The sequence below is a fragment of the Rhodamnia argentea genome, chromosome 2 (assembly GCF_020921035.1).
Source record: "Rhodamnia argentea isolate NSW1041297 chromosome 2, ASM2092103v1, whole genome shotgun sequence".
In the NCBI taxonomy this organism is placed as follows: Eukaryota; Viridiplantae; Streptophyta; class Magnoliopsida; order Myrtales; family Myrtaceae; genus Rhodamnia; species Rhodamnia argentea.
In genome coordinates this window covers 20,754,203-20,769,446 of record NC_063151.1, presented here as the reverse complement: position 1 = coordinate 20,769,446, position 15,244 = coordinate 20,754,203, and the positions used below count along the sequence as shown (strand labels likewise).

The following is a 15,244-nucleotide window of genomic DNA, read 5'->3' as shown; positions in this document are numbered from 1 at the left end:
AGAAGCAACAAGTCTTGAAAAAGGAAAAAGGAAAAAGAAAAAGATGGCGCAACAAATAGTGGTACAAGGCGTAAAAGCTGGCCAAGGAAAAATTTCCATTTGTAGCAGATGCGAATGGCATAAAGCATAGGATGACCTTGCTTGCGTGCAAAGAAACGCAAAACGTAGGAAATCGTTAGAAACCGTCTTGCAACTTTGGTGAACGGGAATCATACCATACATGAATGTCCTCAATCTCACAAGATGTATGGAAAGTTTAAGAAAGAAAGATGGACGGAAATTTTGTCACTCTTTTATTACCTTTTAATTTGAAAATCTACACGTCCGAAATTTTGCTCGTACATTTGAAAGCAGCAAGTCAACACTGTTTTCCTTAAAAAATAACCTACCTACAATTCTAATAAATCAACCAACTCGTCCGTGATATGCACTCCTTTTCTTTTCACTATCTCGCCAGCTCCCTTCGCCCAGCAAAATGTTTTATCCATGTACATCCAATGAAGTGCCCCGCCGACACATCCTAAACTCAAATATACATGCTCCGCATCCTCCTATTGAGGCAACAATATCATTAGGCTCGAAATACAGCAACCAATGATATGTGAAAGGGAACTATTCTTGAGAGCCATTCTTCTGCAACTTATGTTGTTAGCTGATTTGCAAGGCATTTGAGCTTGGTGATTCCCTATGACATAAACAATCGGGCAAAGGGTTAACATAAAATGGTTCTTCTGACCGAAACCTGTCCGTGCCCTTTGTCCCTGCAATAGGCCCTTTCCTCTTCCTCGGAGATCCTTGCCTGAAACATGTAGAAAGTACCATGTCTAATTCTACACCAAATTTTGCAGATGAGAAGAAACCCATTACGGTAATGTCTTAGAATAACGGTTTGTTCTAGAAAACTAATAATCATTCTCAAACATTTGCAAGTCTGTAAAATCAATAAAACATATTCCATTCATAATCGCTGGCAACCAGCGTTAAAAGATGTTGATAATGAGTAGAAGGTGGCATTATTCATTTACAAAATCACATTGAGCCCAAAATCAATCTTTTGCGGTAGAAGCAATAAAAATGTATAAAAAAACAATGCACAATAATCAGGCAAGACACCCGCATACAAATAGGCATGAAGCATATTGTGCGAGGGCTTGCGGTAATTCTTAGTCATTAGCGGAGATCATACATGGGATGAGGGCAAGAACCTCTAAAAAAAATTTGGTAACCAAAAAACCAACTTTTCAGAAGGAAACTCGTCTAAGAATTTATGTATCGACTCGATCTTGCTTCGTAAGTTCAATGTCAAAAGTCTAACAAGTAATGATACAAATGCAATTATTGAAAAGACTCCAAGCTCACCTTCTTTTATGCAGTTCAATTATTCGGATTGATAACTTTTTCCCTTCCTTCAAGGTTCCGCTGCCAATTTTATCAAAGAGACGAACAAGAGTTTTCCTAATGCAACAAAAGATGAGTCAGAAAACCCCCCATTAAATGCACTTCAATCAATTACTCAAGTCAAATATCAGGATCACAAAGTGATTAGAGAACAAGCTAACTTGCCTATCAGGAGATATTGTCTTCTTATGTCCGAGAAAGCGACGATGACCTTCAACTGCCCTTGCCATATTCCCAGAGTATGATGGAATAAAAACATCACTCTCAACTGAAACGATATAATCAAGAGCAGCCATTTGAGAAGCATGATTCATAAAAGGCTGAAGTTCCTCCGCCGAAGCCAAAAATTCCTGCATTGTCATTGGGAAAGGTAGGTCAGATGCTTGATACCAGCTATACAGTTTAACAGCAGCAATAGAAGTATCAGTATGAAACTATTAGACAAGATATGACATTGAGTTTTACACTAACAAATACATACCGCAACACGGCTAAACAGTGTTTCCAGTAGATTATTCAAGCTTTTGGATTGCCCACAGGTGTTTCTAATTCCTGACTTTTAGGGTTATTTGAGCCATAACTGAATAAAAAATCACACTAAAACTATGAGGGAACCATCAAGTTAAGTTGGAAAACCCAATCTTACAAAGAGCAGAAATAAAACGAAGAGAGTGCACTTGCCAGGAAAACCAAAATCAGCTTAGTTTCATTCCAGGAATAAAGTACCATGACCATAAGTTACAACTACAATGCCAAGAGAACCAACACTACCTTTTTTGATGAAATTCTTTTGACGTATCACGCATATGATCAAGTTGCCAACTAATGATCAGTGATTTATTTTGAGTGTGCAAGCAATTGAAGTTGAGATTTTGAAGCGTGTCTGTACAGTTAGAGATACACTGCTTTTGGTCCATACTAATACTATAAATGTGTTCGTCATCATGCTCTAGTTTTTTATTGGTTCATTTTGAACTTATTAAAGAAGCACAAAATTTACTATTCTCAGAGTATACCAGAATTGGCGTTTCATAGGGAGAAGCGATGTTCCCTCTCCTGTAACAACTATATTACAGAGAGAATATTAAGTCAACTAAAAGGAAGAAATAGCAGAGCCGTCAAATTGCTAAGCCATATGATTACCTTTCTCATTAACTTGGGATAGCGGGCTCTCAGACCAGCCATACGAGAATCACCTCCATATATCTCTCCAGCAGCAATGTATATAGGCGTGTTTGGTGGATATCCGAGAGCAGCGAGAAAAATACCAACCTCCTTTGGAGTTAGCGGGCAATATCCTTTGAATCTTTGCTCCAGAGGATCAATCTCCTTCACTTTCCAGTGGGAAGTATTCTCTCTGTTAATTGTCATAATCATTAGCAATTTATAATAAGGATATAAAGACGATAAGATCTTGGAAGAAGTGTCATTAGATGGATGTAGAAGGAAGTCAAACTTTAGCACATGATTTCAGACCTGATCAACTGAAGCTCCTCTGCTTCAGATTCAGATAAGTCATGTGTGCATCCGCTAAAGGCAAGCATGTCTTTCTCATAACGTAAATGAAGAGCAATGTAAGGACCATGAGCTCTCATCCGATCAACCAATATCTGGGGGAGTAAAACCATTCATAATCGTCATCAGAGACACAAGGGCGTAGCATTTCTGGAAACAATATCAGCAGGCAGATGCATTTCTTACTTTACCCATTGCTTCAATTTTAGGTGCAAAACGAAGGGCACCATAACAAGCACGGCAACGCAGCTTTTGAATGTCAGGTGGTAGATTGTTATTTGCCAGACGAGAATCAGATTTGGCAGCTCGAATAACCTATTAAAGTTGTGAGGAATAAGAGCCTTTGAACTAACTAATTTATCTGGACTGACAAAGAAAATTGGAATGAACTTTATGGAAAGATTTAAAGAGAAAAATGCAATGATCTTTCGGCAAAACATACTTTGTGCTCGTCCCACATGCTGGCTATCTCATTCTGGTAATAATCCATACCAGACCAGCTTTTGAAATACTTCACTGCCTTTGTCACTGTTGCTAGTTCTTCAGGGAGCTTTCTTATAACTCTTACATCGTTAGCCAGCGCATTTATGAAATGATCTTCATCAAAAACATCTGAAAAGTTGCTGCAATTAACAAATAACAGACTTAGAGAAATTTCTTTTGCTGCCTGAACAGCTTTTTTTGGCCAAATTGCTGCCTGAACAGTTCAAATGTTACTTGAAGGAAAAGAGCTTGAATCTTTTGCAGATAAAGAAAATTACCTTGTATCCTGCCAAAATGACCTTTTATCAAGTTCTGGAATCACTAGAGTGGCATTCATTATACGAGCCACAGCAACCATGTCACATATCTGCATTCCATGAGTATGAGCCATTCTTTAGATAAGAGGTCATTTGATTATATAAAGGGTGATGGACCAAGTGTCATAACGATCCATTGTTTGAACTTTTTGGCAGATTTAAAAACTACACTGCCAGGTTAACAATTCAAATCTTTGCAATTCCAATCAATCAGATCTATAACCTGTGGTGTATGAAATGCTTCTATACTCGGAATAATGATGAATAGTTGATGTGGTAAGAAACCTAAAAAAAGAAGATAAAAAATCTGATGTAACAGATCAAAGGTACTCAAACAGAGCTTCAGTAACTTCAATCAATTAGATCTATAAGCTGCGGTGTACGCAATGCTTCTATACTCAGAATAACAATGAATATTGGAGGGGTTAGACTCCTAAAAAAAGATAAAAATCTGATGTAATAGATCAAAAGGCACTCGATAACTTGAAATTCCATGTCATTGTCACCAAAACACAAGCCAAAGAGTAAGGTAAAATGACAAAGTTCCAATAACTAAAAAGATTCGTAGTTATAAAATTTTTAAAGTTTCCTCCACAGGCATTGATGTGCGCAAATTGAGGGGGAAATTCATTCTGTACATGAAGGGAGGTAGATAACCAGCTGTAGAAAGTAGAGTGATCCCCGCTTTTTCTCATGAGATATGGTGCCAGATCTCAATTTTAGCATCAAGAGACATTGCCAGACATCACATTCACTCACATATTATCTGTTTGTCATAATTCACCCAAGATATTTGCAGCTTCAGTTTACATAAAACACATGAAGATGAGGAAGGGAAGGATGAGATATACCCCAGCTCGCATCTGGTTAAGTCCGCCATTCGTACTTACTAGAAGATAACCTCGTGAATCTCCAGGAGCTAAACAGGCAAAAATAGGAAAACTAAGTGTGTTGGCAATGTGTGTTACCAGTAGGGAAAATTAATAAAAAGACCAACTCACGCATGTAGTTAAGACCGGGCTCTGTACACGGCACAAAATCACGATTCGAGGGAGGTTTCCAGAGCTTGACAGAATGTGAACTCCCGTTTGCGCCATCTAACTGTCGAGTCTAAGGGAGTGAATAATGAAAGGCACGTGACTGCTTTGCATCACTACTGATCTAAAGCTGTCAGACCGAATACACTAGATAGAAATTTTGAAATTTTAAATTGTCAACTCGATACGATCAAGATTAAGTAATAAGCTCAAGGGATACTTTCCTACACCATAAATATCCACCCATTTTTATATTTATGCTCTGACAAGCAAATGGATCAAACAAGCAAACTTGATTGGCAGGGAGGGAAAGAACCTTGCGAGAAGAAGCAGGAGGTTTCGAAAAATGGGGCGGCACGAGCTCTTGTGTCCAGCTCTGCTCAGTGCCCTGTCTCTGATATTTAATTTCATACTGCTAAAGTTTCGGAAAAACAAAAGGATAAGATCAGTAACGAATCAAAACATTGCCGTCCCAAAATAACAATTTCAACAGTCAGCCTCAAATTTAGAAAGAGCGAACCCAGAAAGGAACTTTCTTAATCAACTACACATTGTAATCTCAGGTCAAACAAGCGTGCAAACCTAATCTCAACCCAGTCAACATCGCCATGGTTATCAGCCAAAAACAAACAACCGAGCCCACAAGATTTTTCCTCCAATTAAGCTCAGAATCACCAAAAAAGTAAGTAAGTTAAAAAAAAAAGAAAAGAAAAGAAAAGGCCAATCAACACGAAAGTCAGATACAAAATTCACATCGAACTCGAAAACCGCAAGCCGAGCAGCAAATGAAACGGGAGAGAATCGCGCGGAGAGCGACGGCGATGTTACCGTTGGGAGCTTGCGAGGGTCGGCAATTCCGGGGAGGCTGGAGAAAGGGAAGACGCGAAAGTGGACGGAGAGGAGAGCCAGGAGGGCGATCGCGCATATGGCGCCGGTCAGCAGGCGGCGGAGCGCCACCAACGCCCTCCGCCCCAGCTTCTGCATCGCCCTCTTGCTCCCCCTTTTGCTCAGCTTGAGAAAGGAGCCGAAGAGAGGAACAGCGGAGAATTTCAAGGTACAGCAGATGAACCCGCCATTGCTGTGGAGGACTGGAGATGGAGAGAGAGAGAGGGAGAGAGTTGTTTGGGAGTGAGTGTGGGGAGCCTCTTCACATCTTCTGCAAGTAGCTACTTGCATTACATTTTTGGCGAACTGCTGTTACTTTCCCCTGACCCTCTCTTCTCTCCATCTACCCTCCCAATTGCACACGCCGGTCAATTCTCGTTCAATTGCAAGTTTTTCTTTCTTTCTTTCTTTTCTTTTTTTTTTTTGCAAATTAGGCTTCATTTTAATTCTAGAAATTGAAATTTATCCCATAAATAATTGTCCACGGATGGACTTGGAAAGTCAAACTTATGTGTTTGACCTTCTATTTATGATTTATGGTGGGTAGCAACGAACCGTGCTCGAAGACATTGAACGAGTCGAGGTAATTACTGGGCGAGCTTCGAAGTCAAGCCCATGCTCGCCCTTGGTCGAGATCGGTATATTGTTCGTCTCTGCATCCATGCTAGGCCTTTTCTACATACCTATCCAAATGGGGAATTCTGTCCATTTGGCTCCAGAGGATTTGTGGCTCGCCGAGTCCGCGATCAGATGGTTTTGCCAAGTGTCAAGCAATCTATTTGAAATTTTCATGGATTTTCATGTACTTTACGGAACTATACAGTCAATTGTATACAACTTCACCGTCAATTTTTCAGCCAAGTATTATGATGCATCCAGAGCAATTTATCCAAGTTTGACTTTTTGAAGATTTGATGTGCTTTTACTAATGCAACAAAAATAAGCCCAAAAATAATTTAGGATAATCAACTCGACTAAGATTTCAGTCAATAATCTCATCTTCTATATAAACACGTGTATATTCAAATATAAGTGAGTTTAGTCCACTAATCATGTAAAAGTAAAGGATCAGAATATGTTTTGGAATAAGATAATTTATTTTATAGTGTAAATCTGACTTTTTGTTACCTGAGAATTTTTAATGCTCCTTTACGATTACAACCAAAAATAGTTTAGACTGTTCAACCTGACTAAATGTCAAATCCATAACCGTGTCTTACGTGTATATTCACATATAAGTGAGTTTCGGACATTAATCAAGAATAATTGCTGAAATGAAATTTTGCCTTTGGTTAAAATAACCTTAGTATGTTATTTATAAATATGGATTTTCCTTAAGTGATGTCGATTTAGAATACTATGGTGGTGTTTGTGAAATAAACGACCTTACAAATGTAATGAATTAATTTAACTTTGACAATATGGATACTTCGATTAGGTTTATGTTACATTACAACCAAGAAAAGATGGAAAACGCGCGCTCCCCCGAAGATCGCCTCCATGCTTAAGCTGAACCGTTGAGCCTCGAGAAGCCGGCAGCCGACGATAGATTTTCGTTGAACGACGCGCTCAAATCGTTCGGTCGTGCTTAAGGCCGATTGCCGTGGTATTTAAGCTCCGTTTATTTCGCATAAAATGGATGATTTAGAAAATACATGTATTTTTTTAAATGATCGCTTGTATCAATTATAAAAATAAACGAACGAAAAATGTTTTCATCATTCGTGAAAATGTTTAGATATAAATTGCTGTCCATAATGAAAATATTTTTCATTGACTAATTGATTTAAGCGATCATTTCAAGAACAGCGTTTCCCAAATTATCCATTTTTCACGACACAAACGGAAGCTTAAAGTCACCCTTACCAATACTATCCGGCGTTTTTGTTAAAAGCTTGCCACGTAATATCATGCCGTCGGCCAAAGCCGTATCACGTGAGTTTTTTTGTTATTATACATCATTCCGTAGATGCGTATTATTCTGTATCGGCTAGTCCCGAGTTTGGGATTTTCTTTACTACGACCGAACCTCGTTTTGTCACATTCCCAATCAATTTACTAAACGTTATGACGGAGATGAACACCGTTTTCTCGTACCATCATAAATTGAAAATTTTTATAATCCCCACGTAACGATCTATCGCGCTCGAGATGAAAGGCATGTGTCGCGATGGCTTTTCATTTAAGGATTGTGATGTTATGTAATGGCCCGCTAAATTATTGATCAAAGGGAAAACTTGCCGTACCATTGTACGTTGCCCTTTTGGTCTTTTTTATTTATTTATCACGAATGATGTATCCCTTGGACAATCCCATATGGTGTGATGTTAATAGGATTCCTCATTTGGAAAGACATATCTCATCACTATTAAGACGAATTGAACTGCCCATGTTCTCTTTCGTCCTTCTACGGACCTTGTTCTGGTTGCGAGGTGGCTGTCATTATTGTATCACTTTTTCGCCATCAATGCCTGTTTTGGGTAGACGGTCCATTTTGCTAAAAAGATGAAAGAAATTATTAGTGCAAAACCGAGAAAGTTGCTATCACCGACACTTCTAAAAAATTCTTAAACTTTTTGTATTGATATCAATTCAATCTTAAATATTTTTTTTTGCCAATTTAGTCATAAAATTGGTGTCAATTAAGTCATAAACATTTTACATTTATGTCAATTCAGTCATAGACTTTTTACGTCTGTGCTAATTCACTTCGCCGACCTAGGACCGAATTAGCACCAATGCAAAAGGTTTAAAACTGAATTGACATAAAAAAAAATTTAAGACCGAATTGACATCAATACAATATGTTTAAGACTTTTTTTACACTTTTCCCCCAATACTTTTGTTTGTGATTTTTGTTCACTCACCCATTACGATTCTGCGGTGCCATCTACATCTGGGAGAGCTTTTGTCCAATGCCTTCACATAAAAGCAAAGGTTTCGTAATCTCGGGCGAGGCAGCACCGAGCGTCATTGAGGAGGGTCGCGCGACCTTGGTGGCGTAGGTTTCGGCGACCCTCGACCTCGAGATCTCGCCCGATAGACCCGTGACCTTCGACTTTTGACCCCTCGACCCTCGGCGACACTCATCCCTCGACGACCGTCGATTCGGGGCTCGTGTTGACCATAATTTGGAGCCACAAGGGATGCGTTTGGTCCAGTGAGAGATGATGAACACTAGATTGAGTGCAAAACGATAATACAAATTTATTAGTGAGAACAAAGTTGGACAAAAAAAATAAAATTCATTAACAGCCGAACAGCATTCCCACATGAAATGGATCTTATTGAGGTCCACGCTCACACATTATTTTATTGGGCCTCAAGGTCCGTTGTCTTTACATTTGCGAACGGAGCTAAGACATTGGGTAATGGCCCTCAAAGATTAGACGGCTGCCCATGGACTTTCACTGGTTTTTTCCTTGGGTGCACCCAACAATTTTTTTAGCACGTGTAATAGTCTAGGAAAAAATTACCAAAAAAATTTTAAATTTATTATAATTATGTCAATTCAATCCTAATTTAAAAAAAAAATTATTATAATTGTGTCGATTCAGTTCTAATTTTTTTTTAAATCTATTATAATTACCAAAAAAGTTTTATAACTGTTAACCAATAAAAGAATCACGCTATAACCTCCACCACAAGTGACCTTCGTAGTGATGGAACCAGGATTTGGAAGGGGCACGGGAGGGGGCTCAAATTTCTGCTCTGATATATTTTAGGTGCTTTTTGTTAGTAATGGGTATTTTGAATGAAGTCAACTCAGTGTATCTATAAAAAAAAATACAGAAAAATAAAGATCACTGAAGTACAGTATTTTGGTTTTAAAATAAAACCAAGGGTATAAAGATCACTTAAAATTAAAAAGAAATTATCTAGAAAACTTACAATTTAAGAGCATCCAAATTGACAGATTAATTTTGATTTTCGAGTTAAATACGGAGGTGAAAAGGTAATGTTGAATTTTTAAAATTGTTTTGCAAAGTTCACTATAATTGCCTCCAACATAAATTTTACTCTGGATAAAAGCACGAGACAAAGATAAAAATCGGCAGACACTTTATTCAGGAAAATTACTAAAAAAGTTATAAATCTATTGCAATTATACCAATTCATTTCTAAAATTTTTTATTTTGTCAATTGAACCATAAAAATTTTACAATTATGTCAATTCGATCCATTTAGGCCGCCGACATTGACGTGATAAAATCTGATAATATATTAATTTTTTTTGAACTTGTTAACTGTTTCTTATTTTTATAATAATTTGTTTCTATCTTTTTTTAAATTTTTTTCCTTTTTTATTTGGGTATCGGGGCCGGCAGGAGGCCGCCGGTCGTTAGCGAGGGTTCGCGGCCCTTGAAAACGTTGTAATTAGCCAATCGAAAACGTTTTCATCATCGACAATTATTTATGTCTAAACAATCTTCGTCGATAATAAAAATATTTTTCGTTTGTTTATTTTTTTCTAGGCAAGGCATGCGATCATTTTTTTTAAAAATAACTTCGAAATCACTCTTTTTTTTTTTTTTGTTGCAAAACCTTGATTAATAAACCAATTTTGACAAATACTCGGGCGAGCAAGGAGAGATGATGTTGGACTTTTCCTTTATTGACGACTTTCCATTTCCTTCGTCATCCTTTCTTCTTCTTCTTCTTCTTTTTCATTTCAGAGAAAGTAACTTTTTCACCGCCTTTTTTTATTGTTATTTTCTTTCTTTCTAATAGCATGCATGTCTCGCCATGCGATAACCGATGAATACTTGGTTCTCGGGGCGACCGTGGAACATACAATTCTTATCCAACTTGTCCCCAATGACCGAACGACAGAAAGCCCACGGGGAAGCTGCCGCGAACTGGTGCATGCCCCAAGTTGACAACTCCCAGAAAGAGTCTCTCTCTCTCTTGCTCTCGTTTCTAACTTAGCTTGTTCCGCACGAGCCACGACCGCGACGACGACCACGAAACTCGGGAGGCGTCTGCCCAATGAAGACGGCTTCCGGGTTGAACGAAACCTCGAGAAATTTCTCGGACGGGGTCGTGGGGGCCCTCCATCTCCAGCTTGGCTCCCAGCTGCTTACCGCTTGCTGCCGGTTTCTCCGTCAGACGGACGGTGCTCTCCATCAATCTATCCTGTCTGTCAATGTCACGCTGTTCCCTTGAGAGATCCCAGCATTTACTCATTGCCAAATTTTGATGGAGATGCTAACAACCGCTACTTAATAACCTCGATGCGCCATATTTTTCTTTTCTTTTTTTAAAGGTTTGCGCAGTCCATTGCTTCAGAAGTTTTGATCCAAATAAAGGCATTGCGATTCGAAGCTTACGTCTTAAAACCCTCATATTGTTATAGGTCGACAAGGTGATAAATACGACGAGGGTAAGAAAAAATCACTAGCGAGCAAGAAAGCCTAGCTCCATTCATCACCCCTATCACTTGGCAACCCAACCCTTTGCACATACTTAAGCTCGAAGGAACCGGGTGGCATTTTACGACGTGAAAACTTATGGATCGTAGGGTCCATTTGACAAAAGTTACGGTAAGCAGCAAGTAGCCAAGGGGCGGCGATCCTCGCCAGCCTCGCCTTTGTCGGTTGTTGTGTAAACATACATGTTGCGTTGTACGAGTCTAAAACAAACCTATCTTAGATGATTAGAGAAGTATGAGCAACCTGATTGTTTTTAAGCGGAGACGATTTTATGGTTATGGCATTATTAAGTGAAATTGACTATCTAAGAAAATGTAATTGCCGATGGTTCACACAGGCAAGATTATTCAAAGGGTCAGTAAAATCGAACCTCATTATCCATCTTAGTACATTTGACAATAATTTACCCCTAATCACAGGGCGAGCAAATGTTTCTCTCTCAGATTAATTAAATCCCTTAATTCCCTGTATCAAACATCCTCTTCCTTGGTTTAGCAACACGAAAGGACGAAACCCAGTACCCAGAAAGATCATCAGAACGAAATTTACCAGTTCAAGCAGTTTGGCAAAGGCCTTCCTCTAGTTAAATTCCTTCTATTAAGCACTAATACAACGTAATTAATTTACAATCGACGACAGAAGAACCTCCTTCTATTCGAATGTGCATTGGTTCTTCCCCTTTGGTCTAACCATCTCTCCCTTTTTCTTTTTTAAATTTCTCTAGTGTAGATCTACAATTTCAATGAAAATAAAAGAAAAAAAATTCATGAAAATCCAATCCGATGAACCAAATATTACATGGTCACCGTCTCCCTCTGCGTCAAGGAATGCTTCAAGCTCTTCAAGTCGCCACCTCCCGCTCCATCCCTCTTCCTCCTGGCAGGGATCAGCTTGGACCAAAACCCACCTTTGCTCTTCTCTCCCTTGATGATCTCTCCAGCGCAATCCCCGCCCGCTCTCGTCTTCGGCGCGAAGGCGATGGACCGGCTCTTCTTGAGCCCGTCCTTGCCCCCGAAGAGCATCGACACCGGCCCGGACCTCGCTTCGTGGGCGAACCGGCCGTAGCGATGGATCGGACTCGAGCACGAGGACGACTCGGAAGAGGAGTGGTAGGACGACAGCGAAGACGACGACGACGGCGAGGAGGAGCAAGAATAACGTCTGTTCGCCCCGGTCGAGCCGCGTAGATAACTGCCGCTGGATAACCGGGAGAGCTTCTTGCTCAAGCAAAGCGAGCACACGCCGGTCGATTGCCGGTGCTTCGGGTGCTTCCTGCACCGCCAGCGAGCCGCTTCCCTCCGTGCCCTCGCGTTCTCCATTCTCACATTCCCTTCCCCAAGCTTTCCCTTAGGCCCTTCTCCAGTCTTTCCGTCGCGATATAAAGAGGGTGAAGGTTGGTGGCTGTCGTTCATGTTGGAGGTTACTTCCTTGATAGTTCATGCGAGCTTCTTTGGCGCTTCTCAAAATTGCTTTTTTGACGGGTTCCCAGAGTTGGAAAAGTTGGCCTAGGACTGAACGGGCGGCTGCGGTGGGCCCACGTGTTGTGGGGGGGCCTACGGGGGAGGGATCGGACGGCTGGAAATGATGGTCCGGGTAAAAAATTGGCGAAGTGTAGAATGGATCATAACTTTCTGCGGTGGCGGAGGGGCGGCGTGGAAAATCTCGGAATGGGAGGGTGAGGGGCCGTGGCGGTGGGTCTCGTGTCGGAATTTTGTATGTTTTTATTTTATTTTATTCAGACGGTGTAAAGGAATAACTTTTTTTTTTTAAAAATCAAATAAAAGGAAGAACTTGACAAGCAAGCAGAACGACATTTTTGCGAATTTCGAGAGTACTTGTTTGGGAAGTATTTTGAATTGGAATAGTTTCACGTACCAATAAAGGGGTAAATGCGTCGGAAGTCATAAAATTTATAATAAAAGTACAATTAAATCTTAAAATTTGTCAAATTGGTGAAAGTCAAGTCCTTTTGGTAATTGCATATTTTGAAAATTTTAGGGCTCGATTGTACTTTCGTCCTAAATTTTAGGACTTGACTTGTACCTTTTTTTTTTTTTTTAAAGTTTTAGGACTCGATTGCACTTTCGTTATAGGTTTTATGACTAGTTTATATTTTTTTGAAAGTTTTAGGGCTCAATTGTACTTTCGTGATAAGTTTTAGAACTTCCAATATACTTGTCCCCTATCTATAAATATTCCATCTTTCTTAAAAGGAGAAATTTCATCTGGACCCAATAAGTCTTGGGTTTGTAAAGCGTTCCAATAACCGAGCGGATTGCGTAAGATACGAGTTAAAAGTTTGTCGCGTGGCTCAAGCATCGATTTGTTCGTTCTCGGTAGAACGGAGTCAACCTTTCTCTCTCGTGGTACGATATACATATCGGAACCCATCTTTATAACTTCTTACGGTGAACATGTCTATACGATGAGCATCCTGATTGGAATGGATAATTAAATATTCATAGAGTTTAGAATGACTGGCTTTGGTAAACCGATTTACAAAACAACTTGTGACATGCTGCTATGAAAGAGATCTCTTGAAAAAGAAAGGGTCTGGTAACGATGCATCATTCCGTCGAGTAATTTTACTTAATTAGTTCTTGCATCTTTTGTACTTTTATAAACATTTTACGCAAGCAATGCTGAATATTCCACGATCGGTCACATGATTTTGGCTGGTTATTTAATAATCTATAGACTTGAACCGAAAGAATGTCCTCGCACGAGGTGTCCTGTCTTACAGACAAGTCCGAGGAATGAGAATATTCCATGATCCGTCACCATGATTTGTCCGAATTTCTAGGGTCATTTCCGTCTTCTTTTGGAAGGAACCTTAGACAAAGGAGGTTTTCGTTGTGATATGAATTTTCATCCTTGTGTTGCGCTCTTATAGTGTTTGTTAGCGTTGTTATTTGCCCTTGTCGGTATGCCCGAGGATGTCGAGCATCGGGATAGAGAATTTGACCAGAGAATGAACAATCCCATTTTTTAAGGGCCGGATTGAAATGTCTATAGATGGCACGATTTGGGGATTCCTTCCTCTATTTTACGTGCTCGAGACGACATCGTCTTGGCTCGCATTTGAATTCCAAAGTTGATTATGAAAGCCAATGAGGGAGAAGAACAATCGAAATAAACTATGTAGAGCCCTCAGGTCAACGCTATTGGTTGGGTCAATTCAAGAACTAGAGGCCACTCCCGCAAATTTCCCTGAATCCGAGCCACGTGCATAATCCATACTTGACTAGTTCATGTGACCTTATAGAGTGTTCCATGGGCTTTCAAGAAGGTGGGCTTCGTGCTTGAGTCCAAAGGGCCGTGGTGGATCTTTCTTCACCGGAATTCGAAGAAAGATCCACCACGGAAAAGCCATGACTTATAACGATTGTGTGGAGTTGATCGTACTATTTAAAAGTTTTAGCATCTTATTGCATTTCAAATAGATTTTCCAGAATTCGACCAAAAAAAAAAAGATTTTATAGAAGATCCAGCGTATGCAACTTTGTTTAAGAAAATATTCGTAGAATTATTTATAGAAATGATATATGAAAGTGAGGAAATATCTTTTTCTAGTTCTATAGAGATCGGAATATTAAAACTCATGTGCTTGCTCCGTAACATATTTTCTCATTCATGCAAAATTCTAGAAATCTTCCAAAGACAATAGTATCTCCGAGTTCATAATAATGATCTAAAGCGGTCGACTAGGTGATGCATCTACTTTCACCCCGTGCAAAATTCAACTTGTAATTACGACGATGACGGTTCGTTACTCTTTGCGAACTATTCGAACAATTTGTATGACAGTGAAATTACGTGAATCGCCCTTTTTTTATTAGCGGACGTAACTTTTTATAATTAGTTTAAATTAGTAATATAAATGTAATGTGAAAGAATAAGGACACCGCAAATATCACAACTTTCGTACGGCGCTCTCTTGAGTGTTATAATTTTTTTTTCTTCTGCTTATATAGATGCCACGTCTTTTAAAAACCGTTCGTTTGAATGTCATCGGTGATTTACTTTGGTGGAAAATTCATAGAGCAGTAATTTATTATATAACATCCGACGTGACTAATTGATAAGATGAAGTCAGCAAGTGAGAAGTGAAAATGACTTTGAAGAACCCTAAGCTAATATAATCTAAAGAATTGAGGCCACATTCTATGAAAGTTGA

The 15,244-nt window shown here is 39.4% G+C and overlaps 2 protein-coding genes across 6 annotated transcripts; both read right to left on the bottom strand.

The window, feature by feature from the left end:
* Positions 1 to 270: 270 nt before the first annotated feature.
* On the bottom strand, positions 271 to 5,891 carry LOC115739591 (O-fucosyltransferase 7-like). Of its 5 annotated transcripts, none has more exons than XM_030672759.2 (12): positions 5,579 to 5,891; positions 5,067 to 5,165; positions 4,715 to 4,823; positions 4,565 to 4,632; positions 3,675 to 3,763; positions 3,356 to 3,536; positions 3,100 to 3,228; positions 2,875 to 3,008; positions 2,542 to 2,755; positions 1,564 to 1,748; positions 1,360 to 1,455; positions 271 to 799 (listed from the first exon to the last, which is right to left on the bottom strand). In XM_030672759.2, the coding sequence occupies exons 1-12, from the start codon at positions 5,732 to 5,734 to the stop codon at positions 649 to 651; spliced, it is 1,611 nt and encodes a 536-aa protein (XP_030528619.1). In that variant the 5' UTR covers positions 5,735 to 5,891; the 3' UTR covers positions 271 to 648. The 5 variants fall into 5 exon arrangements, with proteins under 5 accessions (XP_030528619.1, XP_030528621.1, XP_030528620.1 ...); XM_030672761.2 differs by having other exon boundaries at positions 4,715 to 4,814; XM_030672760.2 differs by having other exon boundaries at positions 5,067 to 5,162.
* Positions 5,892 to 11,628: 5,737 nt separating this feature from the next.
* On the bottom strand, positions 11,629 to 12,494 carry LOC115739552. The gene is made up of 2 exons (XM_030672695.2): positions 11,838 to 12,494; positions 11,629 to 11,766 (listed from the first exon to the last, which is right to left on the bottom strand). The coding sequence occupies exon 1, from the start codon at positions 12,477 to 12,479 to the stop codon at positions 11,862 to 11,864; it is 618 nt and encodes a 205-aa protein (XP_030528555.2). The 5' UTR covers positions 12,480 to 12,494; the 3' UTR covers positions 11,629 to 11,766; positions 11,838 to 11,861.
* Between the last annotated feature and the right edge of the window lie 2,750 nt (positions 12,495 to 15,244).

Excerpts from the sequence above, each read along its gene's own strand:
- LOC115739552 (XM_030672695.2), bottom strand. The coding sequence starts at position 12,479 with ATGAACGACAGCCACCAACCTTCACCCTCTTTATATCGCGACGGAAAG.
- LOC115739591 (XM_030672759.2), bottom strand. The coding sequence starts at position 5,734 with ATGCAGAAGCTGGGGCGGAGGGCGTTGGTGGCGCTCCGCCGCCTGCTG. Across the intron at positions 2,756-2,874 it reads GAGGAGCTTCAGTTGATCAG|AGAGAATACTTCCCACTGGA; the intron begins GTCTGAAATCAT and ends GACAATTAACAG. Across the intron at positions 800-1,359 it reads ATTGAACTGCATAAAAGAAG|GCAAGGATCTCCGAGGAAGA; the intron begins GTGAGCTTGGAG and ends TACATGTTTCAG.